General features: G+C 36.0%; 1 protein-coding gene across 3 annotated transcripts in view; it reads left to right on the top strand.

Annotated features, from left to right (window-relative positions):
* SENP6 (SUMO specific peptidase 6) overlaps positions 1-22,285 on the top strand; it is a 72,462-nt gene extending 50,177 nt beyond the window's left edge. For all 3 annotated transcript variants that reach the window (XM_032681267.1, XM_032681266.1, XM_032681268.1), the window contains 13 exons: positions 194-236; positions 1,894-2,073; positions 3,982-4,208; positions 4,812-4,918; positions 5,005-5,121; positions 5,958-6,080; positions 6,391-6,483; positions 9,462-9,895; positions 12,862-12,965; positions 15,017-15,105; positions 17,476-17,544; positions 17,676-17,826; positions 19,691-22,285. In XM_032681267.1, coding sequence (XP_032537158.1) covers positions 194-236; positions 1,894-2,073; positions 3,982-4,208; positions 4,812-4,918; positions 5,005-5,121; positions 5,958-6,080; positions 6,391-6,483; positions 9,462-9,895; positions 12,862-12,965; positions 15,017-15,105; positions 17,476-17,544; positions 17,676-17,826; positions 19,691-19,891 — 1,938 coding nt within the window. In that variant the 3' untranslated portion in view covers positions 19,892-22,285. The remainder of the gene's footprint in view (positions 1-193; positions 237-1,893; positions 2,074-3,981; positions 4,209-4,811; positions 4,919-5,004; positions 5,122-5,957; positions 6,081-6,390; positions 6,484-9,461; positions 9,896-12,861; positions 12,966-15,016; positions 15,106-17,475; positions 17,545-17,675; positions 17,827-19,690) is intronic.
* The last annotated feature ends 5,202 nt before the right edge of the window (positions 22,286-27,487 follow it).

Here is a 27,487-nt window from a genome sequence, read left to right as displayed (position 1 = left end):
GCTTGCCTCCTTGAGTTGTGCTAAAATGTACATTTTGGGTGTTTTAAAAAATTTAACATTTAAAATTTTAATTTTAAAATGTTTATTACTGAAGTACTTAGTCAATTGAAATGTATTTACTAACAGTTAAAAGGCTTTCAGTCAGTTTTGGTTTGGAGAAGATGTGAAATCTTACTATTATGTTGTCTTTCAGTTTTGCCTGGATTATATCAAAATACGGCTAGAGAGTCAAGAAGGTGAGTACATTTTTCACTTTATGTTGGTACTCAATATATATATTTTGAATGAAGTAACTTTGTTAAAGGTATTAACAAGTGAATGATAATTCAGTATTCATTCTGGTTTTGTCATTTATGTAATAAATTATACTGGTGCCTGTAGTCAGATAAGAGAAAAAAAATGGAGAGTACAAATTTGACCTGAACTATCTGGTGAATAAAAAACAAAAGGATTTTGCATTATCTCTGCCATCTACTGACAGAAAAAAATTCACTGATAGCGGGACTTAGCAATTTGTGCTGTGCATACAGCTGGGTCATTAGTTTTTCCCCTTCATCTGAGTTGAAGATCTGTAGATATTCTGGTGATGATGGGCTATGGTTGTCTTGAAAATCATTATCAAAAATAAAAGCAAGAGTAACCTTCCTGTAAAACTTGTTAGCTCTTTAACACTATATTAGTTCATTATTTTGGCTATCATAAGTAGACAGTAAAAACCACCCAGGTGTCTTAGACCTTTCTTGTCTATATCTCCCTTGGTAATTTTTTCTCTTGCCTAGAAGTTGTATATTTCGTGTTACTGAAAGAAATATGTTATAAAGAATAAATGATATAGGTTAGGAAATGGTGAGCTTACAACACTTGCTCTGTTTTCTTCCTTTTCTTTTGTAGGATTTTGTTCTGGGCCTGAAAAACTTTGCTACCTTTTGTTGGGTGCAGTCTTAAGATACAGCTCTATTGAATTTTGCTTTTGTTATTTCTAGAGAGAGCTATTGTGTTTTGTCATTATTATATGCAGAAAGGTGTCTCACAGCCTGTAAAATGTAGCTTTTGTCAGTCAAGTATTTATGTTGCATCTAAAATAAAGATGAATAGAAACTACCAGTTTTCATGCATTAAATGTATTTTTAAAAATAAAACACTAAAAAACTTACTATAATTTGTAGAAGACAGCTATCAAGTTTAGTGAAAAAAGGTGCACAGTGAAATTATTTCCATTGGACCTGATCCCTCAATAGTATAAAAATGGTGATTCATTAAATGTTGTGTCTGTTGGAGCATTTAGTACTTTTTCCATTTAATTTTTTTGAGTTTTGCATCTACATCAATTTCTGTGTTCAGTTTTATAATTCAGTAAAACCTGTAAAATACTCAACATTGGCCTTGGCAGCATCAGATGTAGTGTTAAAAATTTACCATGTTACCGTCGTTTCTCTTTGGAATTCAGCTGAGAGCAGTACCTTGTCACCTTGTCAGATCATTTTTCTGCACATGTTTATTCTCCTCTTCTTTTTAAAGTTATTTTTCATAAGAGAACTTTCTACAAAGAAAGTTTTACAAACCTATTGTAAAATGTGTCATAGTAATATTTGCAAATTTAAACCACCGGAAATGGTGGGGGTTTTTTCCCCATGGAATAAAGAGTAGATTGAAGTTGGTGAGAAGAAAACAGTTTGTTTCTGATTCCTGACAGGTGACATTGGAATTCAGTTTGTCTTATTTAAGATATAAAACCCCATCACTTCCTGGATATGCGTTAACTTCAAAGTCTTAAAAACTTTTAAGAATGTTAGTGAGCACATACTGATTTCTTGTTAAAATCAAGGTGGAAATTGTAAAGGAAAGCTAAAAATTTTTGTTATAATTTAATATCATGGTATTATTTTCTCGTAGAATCAGAAAATGATATCAGAGAGATTAACCTGAAAACTTCAGAGCTTACCAAATGTGAATGGTGTAGTGTCCGAAAATTGCCAGTAGTTTTCCTACAAACAGTACCTGCAACCTGTAGTAGCCTGAGAGATCAACTGAAAATGAGTAAAGATAATGTCTGGTACGAATGTAAAGGAGACAGTAAGTAAAACAATTTTAGTCTACTATTGACTTTAAATTGTATTTTAATATTTTGGGTCATGAATTTAGACTAAATGCGTTAAGACTAAAATGGTCATCATTGGCTGGGGTAGGTGTAGTGCATTTTCAGACACTGTCACCTTCCAAGGCTGGTGAAGAGTTACAGTTCAGAACAGCTTGGCATTCTGTTTGTCCAGACACATGCTAATTAATTACAGCATTCAGTCAGTTTAGTATAACTTTTTTCACTAATATTTGTAGTCAATGAAAGCAAGTTGGTTTGTTTAGCTTTTGTATATGAGTCTTTACACTTATGTGACAGATTTTACTATTCTTCTGCTTTCTCTGCTGTACTCCTGACAGGCCTTAGTTTCAGTAGAAACTGTTGTATGGCTTGGCTTGGGTTTCTTTCCCCAGTATACTTGTAGTGATGTTATGAGTTAGACCAATATCTGCTTGGAAAATACGTGGATAGTCTTCGTGTATGTCAAAATAAAATTTAATTTCCACATAGTTTTCAAGGACCTGGCATCTTCATATGCACTCCTGTTACAATCAGCATAGAGTCCTCTTACCCTTAAGCAGGCTTTTCTTTAGGTTAAATTTTGTGAATATTTATACTCAGTTTTGTACAAACATGATGCATTCAAATGGAGGAAGAAGGCTTTCACCAGTCTCAGAATTGTGTGCTTCCACAATACTATTACAATAACCTTATCCACCTCCTATAGAAAGTATGAGCTGTAAGAAGGATTATAATCACAAAAGTAATCGGAGAGCACGCAGGGACCTTTACACAATTCTGAGAGCAGGAAGTAGACCCCAGGTGGACACAGGTGTTCACAAGTGAAAAAAGGAAAAGCTTCCTGAGCTGTCTGTGTGAGAAGTCCTTCCCTTGGCATGCCTCTCAGCAGTGCCTCCCAGCTCTTTTCCCTGAGGCTGTGGCACTGAACTAGTTTTATATCTAACTGCTTTATTGTATTTGATACTTAGGAACATTCTATGATAACACAGTTGCTCTTTGCCTTGTAAACAATGAAATTAATTCAAGCCTGAATCCATAGCTTTGTATACAATTGTGTGTAGATGCCTAGTTCCCAAAACAGGAATGCCCAAAACCCAGTTACACATCTAAATTCTCTGTGCAGTAAATTGAGAATTATGCTGCTGAAGAATTATTTTTCACAACAGTTAGCACGCTGGGTTAGGAATGACCAAAGGGAAATGGTTATAGATGTGTCTGAAACTGTTCTTAGGGAGAAACAGGTCCTGGCAGCTCTGTGTTAGGCAGCTATGTGAGACTGGGATTTGCAGCCTGAATCCTTTTCCTGTGTCTGACTGCCTAAAATAATTCCTCTCAGTGCAATTTACTGCTTTTTGATTTTTCAGATGATATAAATGAGTGGTATTTATATAATAGCTGCTTGATCCAACTCATTCTCTCCAACTTCTTCAAAAACAGTGATGTTTTATAGTATAGCCTTCTAGGATCAGAGGGGACATTACGCTGAATACATAATTTCTGGAATTGTACTGAAACAATAGGATAGGAACAGCAGTAAGAAAAAGAGAAAGTATTGATTACAGAGTCTTACTGTCAGTAAGCAGAGAAGATGTTATTTCAAACAAAATATGTTTTGGCTTTGCATTCAGTGTCATTTAAAAATTTATCAGGTATAATTAACATTGCTAGATTAAGGCAGAAGTTGAATGCACTCTTCGCAAATGTAGGTGAGAAAGATTTGGTAGTTAATCCTTCTGTCTGTCTGCACAGATCTGTATTACTGCTTACATGTATTGTCAGCAGTGTGTACTCATGTTGTCCCATGATTTTATAAAATTTGTTTATTATTGCAACATGCTTTATTTTTTTCCTAAATGAATAGTTTTCTCTCTGCTTCTTTATAGGTCAAGAAGAACAATACATAATTTTGATTTTTGAAACCGGTCTTGATCCTCATGCAAACTCAATATTTGAAAAAATAATTACTGACATTGGTATTAGAAATAATATTTCTGACTTCTTTGTGAAAATTTCCTTTGAAGAAGCCAATGCCAGGCTTGTTGCATTTACTAAGTGCTTGGAAGACAATTCCAAAGGAAGCCCATCTCACAGAGAAAGCAAAATAAAAAATGTAATTATGTTTTTGTTTTAGAACAAAATCATTATATTATTTGGGTTACAAATACACTAAAGATAGTGTATTAGTCATTAGCCAAAAAAAAATTTCCAACAATTTTTGATTACTTTAATATGAGGATTCCCATAATTGTCCATGGTGGATTATGAAACTATGGGAAATAGCCTGTGCACTCACAGTACTTTTTAAGGTGTTTAGTTTGATTGTAAGGTTATACAATGGTCCACAAGAAATGTTATTTAAAAATTATTCTGTGGTGAGAAATCTGTAGTATAATTAGACAACATAATTTTTTCCCAATTCATCTACTGGTAAAATTACAATATCTCAAACAAGAAATTAAGTTGCAGTGTTGTAGTTACATTTAATTAATGCTTTGTTTAAACAAACTACCTTTTAAAGAATTAGAGTTTAGTGACTCTGCAAGAAATGAATAGAGAACTAAGTGTAATAGATGAAAATAGGAAAGAAAAAAACCAAACTTGAAGTCTTTTTCAAAAACAATGGATATTACACTGCTGGGCTTCCAGAGTTTTATTACCACTTCAGTAAAATTGAGCACCATATGCAAGTTAATATTGACTTTATTCTTTTAAGGTTCCTTCTGAGTCCAAAATGCAGCAGCGAAATAAACAGTTACCGTTTTTTGAGGATGATGAAGAAATTGGTGAACCACATACAGTATTTATTGGTCCTATAGAAAAGTAAGATAATTATCTTTTCCCTGTAACAATTCTCTGAGGGTTTTTTGGCATTTCATACTTCTTATTGAATGTATTTTTCTTCCCAGGTTGATAGTTTATCCGCCTTCTCCAGCTAAAGGCGGTATTTCTGTGACCAACGAAGACCTCCATTGTCTAAATGAAGGCGAATTTTTAAATGATGTTATTATTGATTTTTATTTAAAGTAAGTTTTATTTCACATCAGTTTTTAGTTGTCTTTTACTTTAAAACTTGAGAAGTTCTGACATTAAAAATTAATAGGTCAGTTGATAACACTTGGTCTCCAACTATGTATAACTGTAATTTTAAAGGTTGTTTTGTAATTTTGCAAGAAATTTTGGTTCCTCTCCCATCCTGCTTGGCAGTGATGTTGTTCTTACATGGAGAAAGGTTCTTTATAATTTTTTTAACTTCCGAAGAGCAAATTTCACTAAAAAAAGAAAAAGCCTTTTTTGGTTTGAATAATGTAATACATACATTAATTTTGAGATTTTCTGATGCTACAAATGTTAGAAGCTTATTAAGTTGTTACATGCCACTGTGTTTATGCTACACATAAGGTACGTGTGTATAATTTTCGGTCTATTAAAATATTATAGAAGTGAAAAGAGAATGAGTGTGTGTCACTCTTAGGAGTGTTTGGAGATCTAGTGGCTGAAATACAAAATAGGTTGTTGTGTAACAAATTCATTGAAAATTTGTTTTCTTACTGTGGTAAAAAAATAAATGCAACAGCAGGAGAACAACTTGTTGATTGAGCAGAGCACTTAATACCTTAAATATTTACGCAAACTTCGCATTAATTGGTTCCTGTGGATTGTCAGCTCCAAATAGCTGTTTTTTGAGAAGCTGCATCAATTTGGTGGGGATCATAGAATCAGCTGAGTTGGAAAAGACCTCTGAGATCATCAAGTCTAGCACTGTTGGCAGTCCTTTTCACTCTGGTGGTGAATACTTTAACACCTCTATTCATTTTTTCTTTTTTTTTTTTTTTGTTGTTTGTTTGTTTGTTTTAATTAGGTATTTGGTACTTGAAAAGCTAAAAAAAGAAGATGCTGATAGAATACATGTGTTCAGTTCATTCTTCTATAAACGCCTTAATCAAAGAGAAAGAAGAAATATTCATGAGACTTCAAACCTTTCGTAAGTCTGTTGATCAGTCATTTTAACTAAGAGCTAAGTACAGTGAAGACTACAGGAACAGATGCTTCTTGTACAGAAGAACAGAACTCAAGGAGGCATCCAGACCCATAGCAAACATAGAATATGCCTTGAAAACTTCATCCAGACCCATAGCAAATAGAATATGCCTTGAAAATTTCATCCAGACCCATAGCAAACATAGAATATGCCTTGAAAATTTCAACAAGCTGTCAAGGTGAAAATATCTGGAAAAAGGTCCCTCAAATAAATTAGGCCACCTTACAAATTATGTATTGGTTTCTTCTTGCAGAATACAACAAAAGCGACATGGACGAGTAAGAACGTGGACACGGCATGTTGACATTTTTGAGAAAGATTTCATTTTTGTTCCCCTTAATGAAGCGTAAGTGAACATACCTTTTTATCATATTTTGTAAAGGTTTAAGCTTCATAATTCTAAAATTTAAAGCTACATTGTAGTGTGAATTGAAGGTAACAACTTCTTCCAGGTGATAAAAACAGAATAGTTACGTAAGACCTTTAAATGCTGTAGTATAAGAAGTATCAGGCAGTAGAAAGACTGAGGAAAAATTAACTTTTTTGAGTACTTTTTCTAAGTTTTATCTCATTCTCTGGAGCTCTTTCCCCTAAGCTTTTGTCGCTGATAACTTTTGGATTTACATTTTTTAGTCCTTTCTAATGAGATCTCACTGTAGAGGTGGGATCATCCTTTAGTTACAATAAACCAATATTGGAAGAAAATTCAATTAAAAATCTCTACCACCTTGGGAACCTTATTCTTTCTTTTTCTTTTATATCCTTTTTTTCTGATATTTTTTGTGGGTCAGGAGGAAGACCATTAGCATTGTCATAGTTGCTAAGGACTTTGATGCTTACTTTCCTTAAGATCAGAGCAAATAGTCACAAACACATTTCTGTATTTCACAGAAATAATCTAAACAGTCCTTAAACCAAAGTAGACTGCTGCGTTTTCAAAGGATACAATAAATAAATATAAATAAAGTCAGGACAGAGAGAGAGGAGTTTTCTAACTAACTTCACATAGCCATGCTAGCTAATATTTCAAAAATCAAAAAAGAGGGTTTTTTAAATAGAAAGCTAGTAAGTTTAATAAAAAGAAATTTATCTAGATACCATGCCATTGTGTGGTGGGAGGAAGATTTTTGAATCTTCTCTTTTTCCTACCTCCTCTCCAGCTCCATTCTGAGGCTATTTGTAGAGAGACAGTTAGGAGACAACTGGCCATACATAGATCTATCCTTTTTATAAAGTTGGAATTATATTCCCAAGAAAGCTGTTCACAAGCACTAACTTTAGTTTTTTAGATACTTAAGTTATTCAGTTTACTCAGATGTAAGGTATTCCTCCTGTCCACTACAGACTTTGTCCTTGCCATCCCTCTCCCATGAAGCTTCAAGTACCAGAACTTTGAAGTATCTGTAGTTTAAATTTTGAGTTGCCTTAGCACTTGTTATGTAGTTACTTCCCACCATCGTCTCTTGTATCATTCAGATGTCTACATTGCTTATGCATAGGAGAAATGAGGTTTATCTGCTGCAAATACCAGACAGGGTGACTTAGAAGCCACCTGAAAATGAAAATAAATAGTTCTGTGGTTTTGTAAGAATTACTTATATTGCTAGTAACTTAACACATAGTAGTTTGTACTGAAGGCATAATGTTCACATTGTGTGTGGGTTGGGGATGTGGGTTTAGACTAGTTTGGTTTCATGGACTCATCTATGAGAGAGCATGGGATGAGGGCGTGAAAAATGGACTTCTAATGTGCATCTGTTACCTGGAAAGAATCCTGTTCATGCCTTTGGAACTATCCTTCACCATGAGTTGAAGCTCAGTGAGTGGTAATAGGATAATAGGACACTCATTTGCAAAAGTGGTTTCCTGGTATGTACAGTAAGAATATTGCAGAGCAGAAAAATACCCACATATCCAGGGAAATGAGAAAGTAGTGGTTTGATGGGTAGTTGCTGGACTTCAGTGACTGTTTCCAGAAAGCCTTTCCAAACTGTCCCATAACCACTAGTTTAGGCAATATGGACTCATCATCTAACAGGCTGTCAAACTACAGTAACTGGAGGTGGGCAGATTGACTCTAGGGGAGAATTAACTTGAGAACAATATGGTGATTTAACCACAACTGCATCAGTGTCCTTTGCCTGTACAGTCCTTCTTGTTCAAGTTTCCAATGAAGATATGTTGTTGTCTTAAAAGTTACAAGGCGTTTTCTTTTTGCATCCAGGTTAATTTGCTAGTCTGTTTACATAATTGGCACGTAAAGTCTATATTAGTAGAGTACACACAAATTCTAGGGTTTGGCAGTACTTAATATGTACTCCATGCCTCCATGCTTCACATGCAGTTTTCAAAGGCCACTTACTTTAACTGCCATTAAGTTTCGATAGAGTTTAGGCTTCATAATCATAAGCGTTTTTAGCTACTGCTTTTTCTTCTTTTTCTAAAACACACCTGTATAATATAAAGCTAGCTTCTGTTGTGTTATTTGCTGTAGGGAATCAGAGATCGTTCAGAAAATTTCTAAATGGGGTCATTTAAAATCCACTTGTAATGCCTCAGTCCCTGAATTTGCTGCTGCTCCATTTCTGACTGAGTGGCAAGTCAGTGAAGCCCAAAAAGACAAGGAGATAGGAGGAAACTGGGACAAAACCTATTTTGTTTTGAGGAATATAACTATTTTTGATCCTGAAGAAGTTAGAACGTCAGTTCTGTGAAGGGTGAAGAGGACAACAGAGTCATGGTGATAGCATAATAAACACTCTTTTTTCCCCTTCTTTAACTCACTGTTGGCAAGATTTCTTCTAAAATGTGAAGTGTTGAATACAATTGGAAGATTTCATAGGTGGAAGAGTATGGGCAATTCAGCTATACTGTTAGATCTGACTAGCTATACTGCTAGTGCTGAAGTACTAGAAAAGTTAAAACAGCCATAAAACATGAACTCTACAATCTCTAATTCATGCGCTGATGAAGAAATACTAAAAAAGGAGTAAGTTTTAATTCAGAGAACGAAAGAAATATGTAAAGTATGAGCAAATTAAAATATATAGTTAGCACCTGTTTTCAACTAACTGCATCATATTAATATATTTGTTGGTGATTACTTGCATGAAGAAATCCTACTTTTAAGGAAGTCTGTGAAGGCTTAGTAAAACTTGCTCAGAAAAGTGAACAGCTATTACAGTTTATCTTTGAATAATTATGGACGCGCGTTTATTTTGTGTGTGTGTACTCAGTGTTTTGCTTGGTTTTTACCAATTTCAGGTTTAACTGTGAGCATTAATGTAATTGCTAGTTTTTAATCGTTTTTTTTTTCCTTTGCAGAGCCCACTGGTTTTTGGCTGTTATCTGTTTCCCTGGTTTAGAAAAGCCCAAATATGAACCAAATCCCCACTATCATGAAAATGCTGCAATGCCGATGAAATCTTCCTCTTCAGATGGAGAGAGCAACGCACCATCTCCTTTGCCAAATGAATTAGATGCACAAAACTCGCCTTCCAAGTCCACAGCAAAGAAAACGTTGACCAAAAAGTACAATACAGCTTTAATTGACCCAAACACTGAAACAGAGGACAGTGAGTCTTCATGTTGTAGACGAAGTCCTTGTAGGGGGAAAAGTGCTTTCAAAAAACTGAATCAAACAGACAGTGATGTGGAAGAACCTAACACTGTGGAATCAGCATGCCATAAACTAGACCATAGAACTCTGGATAAAAATGGTATACAGGGTGAATTCACAGCTGCTAGCCAATCTTTGGGTATGTAATGGTAAAAGTATGCACATTTTAATGAAACATTTGGAGATTTCACATCTGTTACTACTTCTGCAATTGTGTAAACTTCATACTTTGAATGTTTAGTATGTGGCTGAATTTCAAGTGCTTGCAATATAAGTAATACACAGCTATTGCATTTAAAAAGTTTTTGTGGCTGTTGACATAACTCTCATGGCAAAGGGCTGGAGATAAAACACTGCCAAAATCAGATTACTTTTTCAGTTTTGTGCCCTTTTTCCAAACAAGATAACTTCGTAGATATCTCTTTGCATCACTTAAGACTGTAATTGTTAAGGAAAGAATAGTAGTTTACCATGGATCCTTATAATGTATGTGTATGAGAAAACTGAATTAAGATTTTGAGCAACCTTAATTTCAGTATCTTCTAGTGTTTGAGGTTTTACTTCAACACTATTTATTTTTTTAATGTACTGATAAGGTGGGTAAAAACAAGTAAGAAGAAAGTAATTCTAAAGAAAAAAAATTTCTTCCATGTTACATTTAGAGAGGCTTTTTCCATGCTTTAGTGCTGTGGAAACTGAGTTCAGTGATCTGCAACAGTATTTGTACCCAAGTGAACAAAGGAGCTGGCATAACTTTTAAAGGCAGGTAAAGAAATTAGGAACAGATCATTTTCTCTGTTCACTCAAGGTTTGGATCCCCTTGAGGTATAAAGTACAAAACACCTGGTCATGCAAAAGCTTTTACTTTAGTCACCAGTAGTATTCCTACTGACTTAATTTACACAGTAAGGAACTGTATCACTTATAGTACAAGTTTTGAAAATATTATTAATCAGGTGGTTTAATCTCTGTACTGGAGGCCATTACAACTTCACTATCTTTGTGGATCTTCTATTACTGTCTAATCTAAATTTATTCATTTGTGATAACATTGTCACTTTTTTCTAGAAGGTCTTGGAGGGGTGCTGGGGGTGCACATAGATCTGTTCTTGTTTGAACTGATTTTTCATTTTATGTGTCATTGTTACTGTTTATGATATTGCTGCTATATGATGTAGTCTCATGTCTTGGATGCTGCTACTGGTACTTGTCTGTAATTAATTGCTAGGATTACATTTCTTGGGGGTTTTTTATGGCTGCTCTGTATTGGCAGCTGATGGTCATTCTGTTTCTAACTTAAATGCTCAGACTCTCTTGCTCAACTATTGCAGATGATGCTCCCTTTCTTTAATGCAGATGTTCTTACTGGTCATAGTCCTGGTTTAAGGGTGAGAGTGACTCTAAGGATATGTTTAGGCTGCTAAATTTAGATGTGCTGTGTATTTAATCTTCCATTTCAACCAGATGGAAGGGGGCATTCTGCCTTGGTTTTTCTGACCAGTCTTCAATTGTTGCTCCAGAAGGGTGTGGATGTTCACTGTGCCAATTCCTACATATGTCCTGGATATCCAGGGTTATCTCAAAAGATATCAGGTGCCTCTTCCATAGGGTCAGTGAAACCAAGAGACCTGCTCTTCTCATCCTAAAGCACATGTAGAGTAGCTGTTTAGTTGAGTAGATCTGTGCTCTAATTATGGTTTACTTTCAACATTGTGAGATCCTAAGTGCTAGCTATATATGGGAACCTAAACTGAGATGTCTGGATCTCAAACTAAATCCTGGTGTTGAACCTGTGAATCAGTAGGAGTTCATACCTAAATAGCTTTGAAGAAATCATCCAAAATGTATCTAATTTATTACTTAACTAATCCTCTTTGTATTGCTCAGTTTTTGAATGAGATGTGATTCTTCTCAATACCAATTTTTATTTTTTAGAAATCTGTCAGCAATAAGTCACATTAGTATATGACCCACTTCTTATGCTAAGGTCTTTTCAAAGGCACTGAGTAAGACTAATTTTCAAATTTGTCCCTGTGGAACTCCCCTGGTGACCTCTTTCCGAAGTGGTACTTCAGATTCTCTGTTGAAAATATTCTCAAATGCAGGTGTTCTCTGGTCTTCTCCATTAGCTAGTTTATTGCCCTATTTACTGTTCTTACAGAAATCCTAGTTTTCTTTAATAGGTAGTATGTCCTCCAGTGACACCATAAGCAATGTTTTTATTGTTGTGATTGTTTAGATATATTACATAGCCCTTTTCTGGGAAGCTTTTGGGTTTTGCTGGTACGAGTTACTTATTTTTCACTTATTTCCACAGTTTACTGGTTTTTTTCCTCAAAATCTGTTCTGAAGTCTTGTATGGTGGTATAGTAAGACTAGTGAGCCTGTAGCTATCTGTATCTGCCTCTTGCACAGGTATAGCTATAACATTCATGATTCTTTATTTCTTCTGATGGTGTTTCCCAAATGACTAGATATATAGAGGGGGTAGACAGTGAATTTACAGATATTCTTTTTATGTAGCAGTGAAGTTTCAGAAATATTTCTAAGCTGCTGCTCCCAGGAGAGCTGATCTTTCATTCTGTCCTCTCCCTAGCAGTGTGTTCCCAAGCTGCATTTTTGCTTTTACCAGCACAAGTCTTGATTTAACGGCACAGTGATCAAGGAAGTGTTTCCAATTAAAAAATAATAAGCCTGTGGCTCTTTCTCAGTCTGGTCCACTGTGTGTGAATGTATTTGGTGTCACAGAAGGAACCAACTAGGGTTAGGAATAAGTAGAGAGTAAAATCAGAGTGCCCCTTTTGGTGGCAGTACCAGTTTATACTGTTCATGGAACTATGGGGCAATTTCATGGTGGGTTTTAGTCTAGGGGTCTCAGATTTTTTTTTTAGGCATTTCACAGAATAAGATATATTTTCTGTTATACTAATTAGAAGAAGCTTTTCACTTTTGTTCATGTCCATGATTAAATTATTATATGTTAGGTGTATCACAGTTACTGTGAGGAATCCTGAGGACATCTGAGGTATTTAAAATGTGTTTGGTCTTCAGAGATGACGTCGGGTTTTTGATGTTTAAATATCCTACTGTCTGTGATTGATACAGATGGATTGCACAAAATCAGACTAAACTATAGTGAAGACTCAGCTGATGGCAGTAAACTAAATGAAGATGAGCTTATAGATTTTTCTGAAGACCAAGATAACCAGGTAAAGAATTTAGCAGTTTTATTTAGGAAATGTGAACTGTTGTGTTGTATTTTGAATGGACAGCTTAAAAGCAGTATACACATTGTGAATTTGCATTGTTTAAGCTAGTTATCTTTGTAAGTGTCAAATCCAAAGGACTGGTTACCCACAAAAATTTGCAGATCAGCTGACAGAGAGGATTATACATCTGTTAGTTTAGCTGTTTAAGAGAACTGCTGTACTGAACCTGCATTTAATTTTCTGAGTCTTTCGCATAGTGACAATATTACACAGTGATTTTAGTGGAAACTCTGAAAGTTAATATGTTTCTGTCTTTCATTTCCCCCTCCCCCATGTTTTATCTACCAAACGCAAGAGCAAGTTACTCTTCTCTCAGCTGCATTTCCTGGACATAAACAGCCACATTTATAAGTATGTGCTACTCTGCTGTTTTGTTTCATTGGTGCTTCTCCTAATCAGATTTGCACAGACTGGATATATAATCAAATACCTTTCTTGTTCATATTGGAAAACATTTAGATTTTAGAGCTGTGGAAAAACTGATCATCAAAATGTCCTTTACTGACTCAGTACTGGGTATGAGGGCATTATTCCATAGCCCTGTTGCTTCTGCAGTGTGAGATCGATGTGAGCAAGCTAGAAGTTACACATTTGCTCTTCTTAATTGGCTTCCTGTTCGTGTTCCAGGTGTATGATTTCAGGTTTTCACCTTTGAGTCCAGAACAAACTATTATTTTTCAGAGTCTGCAGCTATCTGTAATGACTTCCAAATAGTATCTGTGTACACACATACAAAAGCTCCAGTTTATGTAGAACCATAACTGTGCATTTCAGATGGACTCAGCCCACCTCTCCTGTTGTGCCACTCGTGTAGACATTCTGAGTTTTGCCTGATGGAAGTGCCTGACTGTCTATTTTGTAGGAGTTAGAGTTCCCAGAAGATGGAGAATGAAGTACATGGCATGAAGGCAGTGCAGCAAGCACATGGCCAGCTGTGTTGCTTGAGAGGAGGAGCAGATTCCAAGTTCCTTGGCTGCAGTGTAGCTTAGAATTTAGGCTGAAGCTGTCACTGATATCCTCTAAAATGCACAAAGCAAGTATAGAAATCATAGACTGTGATGCGGAGTCTACCTACCTTTACATCTGCTAAAAAAAGGAGTTGAGGCTGCAACAGAAACAAGTGTATTAGGAACTAGGCAGTAGTTTCTAATATGATAATGTTCATGGCATAGCTTGAGGATATCAGTCACAGGATCATTGTGAAGTGTACACAACTCTCACAAAAATTTTCACAAATCATGCTGATACAGGGGTTCCCAATTTTTGAAAGCATCTCTTTCCCCGTAACACAATTATCTGTGGTAGTAACACTGAAGTCAGTAGAACGGTAAGAAATTGTGGATCACTGGGTTACTTTTAGATAGAATAACTTAGTGTGTTTGTTCATAAAACTTCCATATGTTTCATAGCAGTCAAATCAAAAGGTCAGAAGATATTTCCAGGTTTGTGACATGACTGTTTTTACAACCCATAATATACAGTATCATGGTGATTTAGTCTTCCTTGCCCTGAGAATCAACTTGTTGCATTCTGGAGCAAAAATAGAGTTTTAGGTGTGAGTTTGTTGCAGATTTTTGTCTCGTTTCACCTAGAAGATAACATATGTGAAACCACCAAACAAGTTTCTAGTATTCATTAGCAAGAAAAGTATTGATAATTTAGATTATAACCAAATAATGGAGATGAACCTCTTTCAAGGCAGCAGTGTTTTGAAAATACCAGCTGCAGCTTTTTTCTAGTTTCAGCAGGCCTCAAATAAATAGCACCATTCAATCCGTGCCATTCCAGCATGGATTTGAGAAACCATGTGACTAAAAGTTGGCAAACTTTACAAACAATCAGTCATTTCAGATTAAAGCTGCCATTTCTTTATTAAACTTAGGTTATTGGTCTTGAATGAAAATGGTTGAGTGTAGCAATAATTCCTTTTGCATCTGTTTGAAAAAAACAATATTAGCTTTTAAACACCTGTAACCATCTTACTTCTGTAGGAAGACAGTAGTGATGATGGTGGCCTTGTAGATGATAACTGTAATTCAGAAATGGGACAATGGTACCTGAAGCCAACTATCTGCAAACAGTAAGTATTAAAACAGTTAAAATGAGAATTTCATAAAAGTTTATGAAATATAAAGGACAGTAATTGTGGGAAATTCTCATACCTGAGTCTTCCTACACTTTTAATCAGCGTGCTCTTAGTGTTTGAGAGAGAATTTTATACTTCGTACTATCAGCTTCAGTGAGCAGAAAATGTATTGAATGAAACTAGTGGTGAAATAATAGCTTTTTGGGTTTCTGTTAAGTTTGTGCACTGCTTCAGGCAAGCAAAGATTTTTTTTTCTTCCAATAAGGCTGTTCTTTGATATCTTGCACTTGGATTCCTACAAAAGGAATGTGTGGAAGCGTGTTCAAATGTGTCCTCTATTAAAAAGCAGATTAATATCTTGAAATGAAAGTAATACTAAAGAAAACTTTTGCCACTAGTCAAATTAGTAAAAGAAAATGGGAATAATTTTTAACTGCCCCCTTATCTAGATGTGTTTTCACTGTTCCTCTTTATTGTCTCTCTCTGTTCTTAGTATTTTTTTAACACTTTTTTTGTTTAATTTTTTATCTGTTTTGGATTTGAAAATTTTTTTCTATATGAAACCCAGAAATAATTTCTTAGTAAACATTGACTGCAGTTGTTTGCATTTTGGTGTGACAGAAATGCCTGATTCCAAGTTCAGAAATACTGTTACTAGTTTTGCTGTCTTGACAGTTTCCTTTCTACGTTTTCATCATTTATTCATTTTTATATTTTCCTTATTTTTGAATATAATGTTTAGTAGAAAGATGAAGACTTTCACAATTACACTCTTATGATGTAGAATAAAATTGTAGATCTACTGATGATATGAAATATGTGGCAATACATTTTCATAAAGGAGTAAAAGTCCCTCTGTGTTGTGAGTTTTAAGAATATTTATGAGCTTCCGATTATAGCTTGGCTAAATTTGTCCCATTTTAATGACAGATTATGTATACATAATACTTTCCAGGAGACAGTATTTTAATCCAAATGGGAAATTTCATAATATCTTTGACACTTAAGTATCAAGTCATTAAGAGCACTTAAATACTTTACTATTAGCATATTTTAAAATTACTTCTTTATGAAATAGAAAATTACCCTGAAAAAGCTGTCACCTCTCTCTCCTTCAAAGTACTAGATTATGCTTTTTTAAAGAGCATTACCTATATAAATAATAGCTTTATTTTATCAGAAATTAAAACAGGTACAAGAAAACATTGAAGCGATTATGTGGTTATGCTTAAAAAATTGCATACATGTAAATTAGTTTATAAATGCAAACACATCTATACATAAATGCATGCAAATATTTTATCCAAATTTACTAGTTTGAAACTTCTTTAAAGGATACCTTATCTGAATGTGAAAAAAAGCAGAGATTCATGAAGAGTAATCTGCATTTATTTACCCCTCAAAATACACATCACAGAATCACACAGACAGAATCAACTAGGCTGGAAAAGACCTCTGAGATCGAGTCCAGCCTTTGACCCAACACCACCTCGTCTACTAGACTATGGCAGCCACATCCAGTCTCTTCTTAAACACCTCCAGGGATGGTGACTCCACCACCTCCCTGAGCAGCCTATTCCAGTGTCCAGTCACTCCCTCTGTATAGAAATTCTTCCTTACATATTACATCTAATGCTAAAATTCTGATCTCTGGTATGAATTAGCTTTGATGTATAAATCCAGCTGTTGCATATAAGGTGGCTGATACAATAGCATTTGTAGCTACTGAAAAGGCAGTGCCCTTTAGATCGAGTGGTAGGGTATTGGCATCTGTAGTGTGCAAGAGGACTTAAGCGGACTTAGTTCTCTGGAAAATATTTGGTTATGGGTACATTATTTTTTAAAGCCTTTCAAATAAAGTAGGGTGTGTTTTGTATGTAACTACCAGCTAGATTTCAGATTCAGGCTGATCACTTCTTGAACATGTATTCCTAGGATTGTCTTAGATGCTGTGGAGAGTCCCATCTATCCTCCAGCTGCTGCTTCAGAGGGATGTTTCTGGGCTCTGTGCCTTAGCTTTCTCATCTCTCTACAGAGAGACTTGTGCATCTAAAAGAGCATCAAACACCTGAGGGTGTTATAAGCAACTAGTTTTTGCCAGTAACGAATCATTTTGGTCTGATAGTACTATATCTTTAAGTGCATTCCTAAGTGTACTTAGTATATGGATAAATATAAAGGTAACTTGCCATTTAGCTATCCCAGTTAGGGGGTTCCAGCAGTGCTGGCAGAACTTTGTAGTATTTGTGAGGTGACCTTAACAATAGTTTTGTTAAGGTCACCTCACAAACCCTTTCTGTGTACTGTTGTGTTTTTCAGGCTGCTGTAAAATACTGTGTACTTAAAAATTGTATTCTCTCTTAGGCCCTGCATTTTGCTTATGGACTCACTGAGAGGCCCTTCCCGGTCAAACGTTGTGAAAACACTAAGGGAGTAAGTTTCATATCTGGTGTTGGGGGCTTTTTTAGTTTGGTTTGGTTGAGTTGGTTTTTTGTCTTTTTTTTCAAAATGTTTCAAGGAATGAAAGCAAAATGGGTTTTCATTTGCATGCTCTTTTATCGTAGATATTTAGAGGTGGAATGGGAAGTCAGGAAAGGCAGCAAAAGAAGCTTTTCCAAAGATGTCATGAAAGGTTCCAACCCAAAAGTGCCACAACAGAACAACTTCAGTGATTGTGGAGTGTACATACTGCAGTATGTGGAGAGTTTTTTTGAGGTATGTATGTTTGTGTATCTATTTCTGTTTCCTGCAGCAATCAAATATAAGCTATGAAAATTATTGCAATTATAAAAAGCTTCTAGTTTAGGTCTTATACCTATTTGTGAGATCATGTATTATAAACTAATTTATACATAACATACATAATAACTTCTTGGAAAATAAGCTAATTATCCTCTTAGGTTGTACATACATATGAGAAATCATAAGCCATGGAATTTTTGGAGGGAATTTTACAAAATACATTTAGATTCCACCTTTGTGTTCTTTTGGTGTGTACCCTTTAAAATTAGTCAAGTAAGAATTTGAGTTCAAAATCTAAACTAAAAATGCAGTACAAAAAGCTTGTTCTCTTCTCCCTAAGAACTGTGACTAACAAATTCAGTAATGTGGCACAGGTAGGGAGTTTTTGTTTTGTTTGTTTTATTAACTTGCAGGAAGACATACAAGTGAATTGTTACAGTAAAATGCCAAATCTTGTTTCCATTGAAGGAATTGGTTAAACAGTTACTTCAGCTGACTTGGTCTTCAAGTTACAAACTCCTTTCTTAAGTGGAGGTACTGGCACCTTCTGGTCTTGGTTGGGAGGAGAAATGATGGTCAAGTGAAATGTTGCCTGCATGGGACACTAACTCTCTTTAGAATCCATGGTGCTTTGGTTCCTTAATTCTACAGTAGCTACCCCTTCCCTGGAAAAGCTGGCAGCTGCTTCTTCATTCCTCAACCCTCCACTCATTCCTACTTTACACGAGAGCAGAGTGCATTCATGATAATGGAAGACAAAAGCTTTTGCTTTTACCAGTGAATACATGAGAGCATACAACTTGTAGCCAAGCGCTTCCTGTTTTGTATACCAGGAGTGTGAGAAGCCACCAAGTTTCAATAATCTTAGCTCGTTCCTTCTTGCAAACTGATTGCCGAACTACATCGGGCCCTGCCCAGTGTGTGGCCCGCGTTTCCCTGGGGCGGTGTGGGGGGTCCGGGCAGTGGCCACCAGGGGCCGCCGTGGGGCCACTGAGCGGGGCCGGGCAGGCGCTGCGACCCTGCCCGGAGAGCCTGTGCAGCACCCGCACCGACACCTCCCTGGGCAGTGTCACTAGTGTTCCTCACTAGTGTTCTTCTTGCTCGTGGTACCTCAGCGATGAATGTAATTCACCCTGAAATAACCCCGGTAATGATGTAAACTGGAATAAACAAAAGGAGGAGTTTGTTTGAGAGAAAACACTATTCCACAAACTGTCATTTCATTAGAGTGGAGTTGTACAGTATCACTGAAGAGGGGCATAGATAATGTCTCATAGTATATTCTTGTAATTCTTTGAATGAATGATCTCTAGCTAGACAACAGAATGTAAGTATAAAAAACGCTGGTGGTAGCTGGGGGCTTTGTTTTTTAGGGTGAAATTTAAAACTGACTTTCCTAGTTGATTGTGGTCCTAAGGGTTACTTATAAGAACAGGAATGTTTATTAATGGATTCCTAATCAGCTCTAGATTTTTATGTTAGTCATTCTTAAAAAATGTCTTATATCTTTACAGTAATTTTCTGTCCTTTTTTTTATTATTATTAGATCAGTTTTACACATTTTTGCAGTCAAATGCTTTGTCTAAAAGATGTAGCAAAAAGAGTAGATTGTTTGGACCTTCTTAAAATCAGAACTGTGATCTGGATGAACGTTACTCTGTAACATACTGAAGCTTGATTGACTTTTACCATAATTGTGCATGTACAAAACACAGAAATTGTAGAAATTTTGTTCCATTCTGATGGAATGAAGCTTGGAACTTTTACTCACTGTAGTTTTCTTCAGTCTTTTAGGTTGTAACTCCTTACTTAATATCCAAATGACCTTTCTTTTCAGAACCCCATTTTGAGTTTTGAGCTACCAATGAACTTAACAGACTGGTTTCCACGCCCAAGAATGAAAACAAAAAGAGAAGAAATACGAAAATTAATCCTGAAGCTCCAGGAACAGCAGAACAAGGAAAAGAAGGGACAAAGAGATCCAAGTTCAATTTTGCAGGAAAAGACAGAACAACTTACCAACAGCAGCTCAGACTGAATGTTGCATGTTAGTTCCACAATCAAAACTGAAATCTACATTTTTGTCTGCCCAGACTAAAGATTTGGCATATTCTCTGCTCAAAATTACTTGGGAATGTTTAATGCCTGTATAAATGTGTGTCATAAAATGGTTTAATTCCCACAAAGATGTGTATTAAGTAAGTGAGTCTGTACATATGTTAATGAGGCCAACTTTTTCAGCATTTGTAATTACTTTTTTTCCACTTGATAGGGAGCTTTTGTTATATGTATTTCTGTTAATAGAAGTTAAATAGCAAATTCTAAACATAAAGCAAATAAAGAAAATATAGGATAAAATGGTTACCTTTTTCTTTTTCAGTAACGTTGTAATGTTACAGGCTTAAGTAACACATAGGGAATGATTTGGTAGTGAGATAATTAATTCATATTTTGACCCTATTTAATTGCCCTTTACAAGATTATTCTGCTTGCGCTACAGACAATAATATGGGTAAGTGTTTCAATGTACCATGGCCTCAGAGAGGGTGATTCCCATCCTCCCCGTATCTAAGTGTAGGCAGTGTCATAGTTCATAGGACTGCTTCAGATTTAGGGTTTTAAAAGATATGCATTGCAGTTACAATTCAACCCTTGCTTTAGTGGGATGGGCTAGGAAAAGGGAGAGAATGCTCTTTCACCAGAGATGACTCTTTAAAAACAGTATTATAAAAGTGATTTCAATGAAGTGATCTTGAGTGATTCTATTAAATCATATTTTGTGGATCCCAGTTGTTGTACAGGTGTATTTTGAGACTTTCTTCATTATAAAATTGTATTTTGGTAAGTGTACTTGGAATAGCAGATTGCCCATATTACATTTTCTATGTTACAATTCTGAATGTTACATTCATACGTGCTTTATCTAAGTAATGAACATTTAAAAAGAAAAAAAGTGTATGATTACTATTTTTTGTAATATCCACGCAAAAAACCAAAATGCCAGTGTTCATTGCTTGCTTGTTTGTTCTTGGCTTTAGGTAGCATCCAACTAATGTTGGGATTTGTTTGGGTATTTCCAGTTTATTTTGATTTTACAACAATCTCAAATGCCATCGTTGCTTAAACTGCAAACATAGCCTTTTATCTGTGTTCTAGAAAGGCTTTGGCATTCAAGTGAGGAAAGTAAGAGAAAGTTCATGGAAGGGTATGTTATCTCCAGTTTTCTGCTAATATAGATATCTTTGAAGGTAACCAGAAAGTATCTTTTCCCAGGAAGGAATTTGTTTGGGGTAGAGAGGGATTTTCTATCCCTCCTTGCAGATAGTATTTACTCTCCTGATTTTTCTACTGGGAATGCCATTTACCATTTGATTCTCCCAAAGAGAAGCAGCAGAGAGTTCATTAGCTGAACTCTGTCCCTCGAGATTTATTTTTGTATACAACACCAAGTCTAACCGAGTACTTCATGGTCTCCGTGAGTTTTCATTCTTGCTAAACCCTGAAAACATGGCTGCTAATGATATTACTTCCAGGGCATTCCTGCACAGAGGACTCTCTGTGACACTCTCTGTTTGCAGAGAGTTCTCTCACCAAGGCAGAGTGGTTGCACTTAGAGCAATACAACCACGAGCTGCTAATCTTTTGCACAGGTAACCCGTGGGATTTAGGGGAGTTGTTTGTTCCCTTGTTTCTCTCCTCATAAACCCTGGGCCCCACGGAGAATATGTAAGCACCACATATATGTTTTATGTGAGAGGTGACTGCTGTGCAGGTTTTTTGTTCAAAGTATCTGGGGGCAATCTTCTGGACTACAAATTAAATATGTAATGTGCACATCTCCAAGTTGTTTCCTCCTTCAAACTCACCCAGTATTCTTGCCATTGTTGGGGAAAATCAGGGATAAAATAGTTCCAGGTTGTGGAACTGCAGCATCTTGTGTGTCTGGCTTCAGCACCACTGACATATTGGAATAGTAGTTTATACAACTGTGAGTAAATCAGCAATGGCTTGTAGAGAAGGAAGGAAAATAATTTCTTGGAAATAGAGGAGAGACAGTTGCAAATAGAATGTATTCCTTCCCAGTCTAGTCTTTCCCAATGTTATGTTCTAATTATATTGGAATCTCTCTACATTTGGTCAATTATAATAGTTTTCCTTTTTCTAACGTTTGTGATGCAAGTTCATATTTTGATGCTGTAGAACTATTTGGTTCTCTTGCTAGGAATGGCCTGGTGCTTCCTCCTTTTCCTTCCTGTTTCCTGTCCTTCCCTTCATCCTTTCTTCTTCCCCTTTTTCAAAGCTGTGAAGAAAGTGCTGGATTTACTGTCATTTAATGTTAAAGGTCTCAAGATCTTCAGTCACAGCAAGCTACTATACATGTTAAATATAGGAAACTTATTTTTTTAATAAAATGTGACATTAATAGAAAAAAACCTACAGAATTAAGTATGAGTTATTTAAAGCCTTTCTGGCTTGGTTTAACAAGCTCACTACTGCATGTGCTTGATAAGTGTTCTTAACATAGTGGTCGGCAACGCTGCAGTGTTTTGCAATTCAACAAGTTTTACAATTCAACAGGTTTTCTGAATCAGATTACTGAGTGGAAGTTAGTGGGGTGGGGACTAGATATGTTTATTTAATAATTATATGACAACACATACACTCTGTGGAAAGTATATGTTGTATATTCCTTCAGAAGATTTAGGATTACAAATGCTTTAAAAGCCTGACTGCATTTTGCAGTGTAAGGTATCAGATGGCCACCTAATTAAATGTATCTGTTTGTATTGTTTTTCATGTTGGGTAGAATAACAGTTAGGAATTCTGACTAAAGTTTTAGATTACTTAGCTTTAAAAATGCATGTACTTCTGGTGCACATTTGCAGGATAGCTGCAAAAGCAGAAGAGACATCTAAGTAGTCCCTTGTGACAGTTCTTTTTTTCCTGCTTGAGAGACTGAGCACACTCTTTCAAGACCGGAGACTTCAAACAGAAGAACTGTGTTGTCGATTTTTGAGGTTGCACTTACATTCTTGTCTTGGAAGAATCTAACTTCCAAAACATTCAGTAAAGAAAGAGTGAAAAATCAAGAAAACTTTACACCAAGATAAGGAAACTGTGCTGTTGATTTTTTTTTTTTAATGTCTTTCATAGCAAATGAGTTAAGCAGACCATGTATGATTCTTAATTCCCATTAACATAGTATCTCCGGAAACTGGAGTGAACTACTGGTCTTCTCTTATAAACAAACTGCAGCAGTTTCCTTAGTTTTGCAACCCACTGTAATTTTTTCCCTCATATTTTTAAATAGAATGTCATTTCAGTCACTGGTTAAAGCTTTACGTTGATAACGTGATGCTCGTGGTTTAGCATTGGAGCAGAAGTAGCTATAAAGATGGTTGTTCTTTGCAGTCCTGATTCTTGGGGCCATAATGAGGAGAGCTGCAGGAGTCTGGGTAAAAGATTTTATTTTTATTTTGGTATGACACTTCTTGTAACAGTCTTTCTTCAGTGTTGCATATGCAGTGCCCATAAAGAACCTCTGTGCAGTGACTTGGGTTCACAGAGGTACTTCTCCCCAAGTCTTTTGACTCTTCCCATCTACTTCTGGAAACCAAAGGGGAGCTAATGTTGCAAATCACAGCTTTGAAACAGTAAGAGGTGAGGTAACAGCTGTTTTACTTATCTTTCACCACCATATTTTTAAACAAAATCCTTTCTGCTTAATCATGCCTGCTCAAAGATGCAGTGAAAGATGTCTGTTTTGTAGGCTCCAGTCTGGTTAAGGGAGGATGTAATCTGGAAGGTGACTGTTGTGGTCTGTTTTAATTTTCTGACAGACTTGATTTTGCTTGCTTTTAACAAATTTGCGCACGGACTCTTGCAACCCTGTGGTTACAAAAGGAAACTGAGCAATATACACCATACCTTAGGGATTCCTTATTCAGTTAATGGCTACCTGCAACCTAGGTTTAAACAGCCAGGCTATGTCTTTGCTAGATCTTAATTTTTTCTTTTTTTTTTTTTTTTTTTGTTTTTCTTTTTTTTTTTTTTTTTTTTTTTTTCTGTTGTTGTTGTTGAGGCTCATAGTTTATGTCCCAAGGGAAGAGTAAGCAGTGCTATTTGTGATGCATAATGCTTAAAAATGTACATGAGCTACATTCATACATGAACATATGTGAACAAAAGGTTATCTGGATTTCAAAGTATCCAGATTCTAGTAAATGAGACAGAAACCTGCCATATCTGGTTTGTTTTTTGTTTTCTTTTTCATCCCTCCTTATTTATTAGTAGTTAATGCTTATTAGTTATTATCTAACTCTCTCTAGAGTTCTTTGGGGTATGACTTTACCCAAAACAAGCATCAGATAAAGTAATTCAGGAGTGGGAGAAATGAAAACTATTAATTTTTAAATAAAAGATTCTTCTATATGAGAAAAACAACTACAGAATGAGGCTGACTGTACTCTATAAGTAGATGGTTTATTTTAATAGAATAGTCAAATCCACATAGTACCTGTGTCCATTTGTGCAGTGTCTCAGTTTTAGATAATAGTTACAAATTCCATCTTCAGGACCAGATTCGCTTTTACTGCAAGCTGACTGGATAAGGTTAATGGGAGCCAGACTAGTTTGATTCAGCTGAGTCTTTGTTCCCCCATAAGCTGTGAGGAGTACACTTAGGGGAAGAGCACTGTGCTCCAACCAGCCTGCGTTTCCTGTGTGAAGAATCTGTTTAGAGTCTGGTCTTTAACCCAGAAATTAAAACATGTTATATTTCTCCAGTGGTTCAACTTATGGAAATTTATTAACTATATTTTTAAAAATATTTCTGAGTTTATGAACTTAGTTTAATTTTACATATACAGTGATCTCAACTAAATGTACTAAATACAACTAAATATTCTGATGCCGTCTCACAGCAGTAGTTTGCAAACTCTAACACAAACCTCTGCCACCAAAGTTTTCCAGATGTAACAGTTTTTAAATCAAGCTCTGTGACATTACCTGTTTACATCAGGCTTGTCCTTCATAACTGGAATTCTGGAAAACTAACACTGTGTTTCCCATATCTTTACGTGTATGTAAGAAGTGCAGTGGTAGCTTGGACGGGGATATTACTGTATATTGGAGCAAACCTATGACATTAATTATAGGAACTCTCAGGAAATACTTGGTTGGGAATTTAAAGCTCTATGATCCAAAGATCTAGGATCACAGAATCGTTTGGGTTGGAAGGGACCTTAAAGATCACTTAGTTCCAACCCCCCTGCTGTGGGCAGGGACACCTCCCAAAAGACCAGGTTGCTCAGAGCCCTGTCCAACCTGGCCTTGATGAATGCACTGTTTATGCAGCAGACTGAAAATAGAGTAATTATTTTAATTCTAGAGAACTTCATAACTTCAGGCCTGGAAATTTACTTCATACTATGTAATATATTCAGTAATATGCCAGATAGTGTGTCAGTTCTGTAATACAAGAAAATCAGATAGGCTAACCCCAAAAGAGCACTATTAAAAGCATGACACATTTCTCACAGAAATAGGACATAAGTTGTACTGGAATGCAAACAAATGGAATATATTTCTTACTTAAATGTTCCTCAGTTCTGAAACTTAAACTGCTTTGTAAACAATATTGTAATAAGATCTGTCTGTGTTACAAAAGGGCAATAAAAGGCCGTGAGAAGTTGCACAGCTTCCTCCCATCCAAAAGACCACTGAAATTTCTAGACTTCAAACAAAATTTGCACTGCAAATGATTGTTAAGGTTCCAGAATCAAGAAGACGTTTTTAAACAAATGTCTGTAGTAACGTATTGGATGTGTTTTTATGGACAGCTTATGATATGGTATTTAATTAAAAAGTCATAGAGCTCTCCCCTCTCACCCCCCAGAAGCCAGGCCTAAACCAGGCCTTTGTTTTGCAAAGGAGTGGTCTCTGAAAGAATTTATTAGCTCATTCGTCTCTACACCTTATTGTACAGTCATTTTTGTGAGATTTTCATTCTACTCTGTTAGTCTGTCATACATGGTTACTGAATTTGGATGCAGTATAGTCAGCCTGATTTGAGTATCTAAATTGCATTCCTGTGTCTTGGTTGTCTATGAAAAGCAAGTAAGTTAGTTCTCAGAGTCAATGGAGTTTCCCTTTTCCTAGGGACGGTGTTGAATTCAAGTGCCTTTATTCAGATGCTAAATTTTTTCAGGCCAGTTAGAAGCTAGACAGGGTGAACTTGGCTTTGCTCTTACTCTGTCCGCAGTCAGAGTTGCTTGATTATCTCCGTTTTGCAACTTGAGTGCTGAAGCTCAGGGAAGGAGATTAAAAGTGTTATAGTTTAACTAAGTTAAGCTACTCTAAACTGCTGAAATTCACACTCCAGCTGCTCTCACTTGTGAGCATTGAAAAGTTAGCTTAAAAAGATGCTTGCTGTTTATTGAGCTACTTGAGAGAAACCGATTTTGTAGTTAGGAGAACTGTTTGCCTAGACATTTTATTGACCTGAGATTATCAGAAGCCAGAATTGAAGTGACTGTTTAATTCTGTTTTCCAGTTTTTGCTCTGTTCTTTACACATTGGAGTGCCTTCTACAGTACTTACATAGAGCTGTCATTTGATTTCCGTGGGTTTACAAACTCTGGCAAATCTTACCCTAAGCATCTAAAGTTGGGCATCTGAATATACGAACATAGCTAATAACCACTGGAAAATATGTTTAAGTAACTTGCCAAATATTGGATAATTTTCCTGTAGCAATGGGTCATGTGTTCATATCTGAAAACAAATATTTAGATGGTTTCACAAAGATGATTTTTTTTCATTATCTTCTCACAGAACAACAGGAATAATATAGCCCATAGTTGTCTTTACTGTGAAATTTTAAGTTCCCTAAACACTAATTTAGCATTCATTGAGAGAAGTGATGTCTGGAGAAGACACTACATGTGATCACACAGAAGTCTGTACATGCAAGTGGACTAAATTAAGGCTCCTTGTACAATTTAACAATATTTGAATGTTTTCTACCTTTCTAGTGCTTGTTCTAGTCTCAGTGCATACACTATTTGCATTTTGCACATTTTGGCTTTTCTGACTTCCATTGTCAGTGTATGATGGTCACTTGTAGAACTAATGCCACAATTCTCATTTTTGTTACTCCAGTCATAGTATGTTGTATGTTGTAATTTTCTAGCTTACCTAGAGGAAAACATCCAAGAGGAGAACTTGTTCTGGTGGTTGTTACAGATTTTGCTCAAGCACCACTTGCCCCTTGCTGTTTTCCCTCATTCCAAACCCCTGATGAAATTCTTTCTGCACTGGTTCTTCTCCCAGTCTCTCTTGGCTCTACATCTGTCAATCTTTTACCATGTCTCTAAGCTCAGTTCTTCAGTCTGCACTCCATAAGAATGGCTGCTACTGTCTTTTTCCTCCATGACCCTATGTTGGCAACTTCATCAGCAGAGAGGCTGAGGACGTATGGGCTGGATGAGCAGACATATGTATTGAGTAACAGCTGAACATCTGGGCCCAGAGGATGGTGATCCATGGTACAAGGTCCAGTTGGAGGCCTGTAACCAGCAGTGCATCCCAGGGGTGAATACTGGCACTACTGTTCAACACCTTCATTAACAAT

Source organism: Chiroxiphia lanceolata, chromosome 3, assembly GCF_009829145.1.
Source record: "Chiroxiphia lanceolata isolate bChiLan1 chromosome 3, bChiLan1.pri, whole genome shotgun sequence".
Lineage (NCBI taxonomy): Eukaryota > Metazoa > Chordata > Aves > Passeriformes > Pipridae > Chiroxiphia > Chiroxiphia lanceolata.
This window is presented reverse-complemented; position numbering and strand designations above follow the sequence as displayed.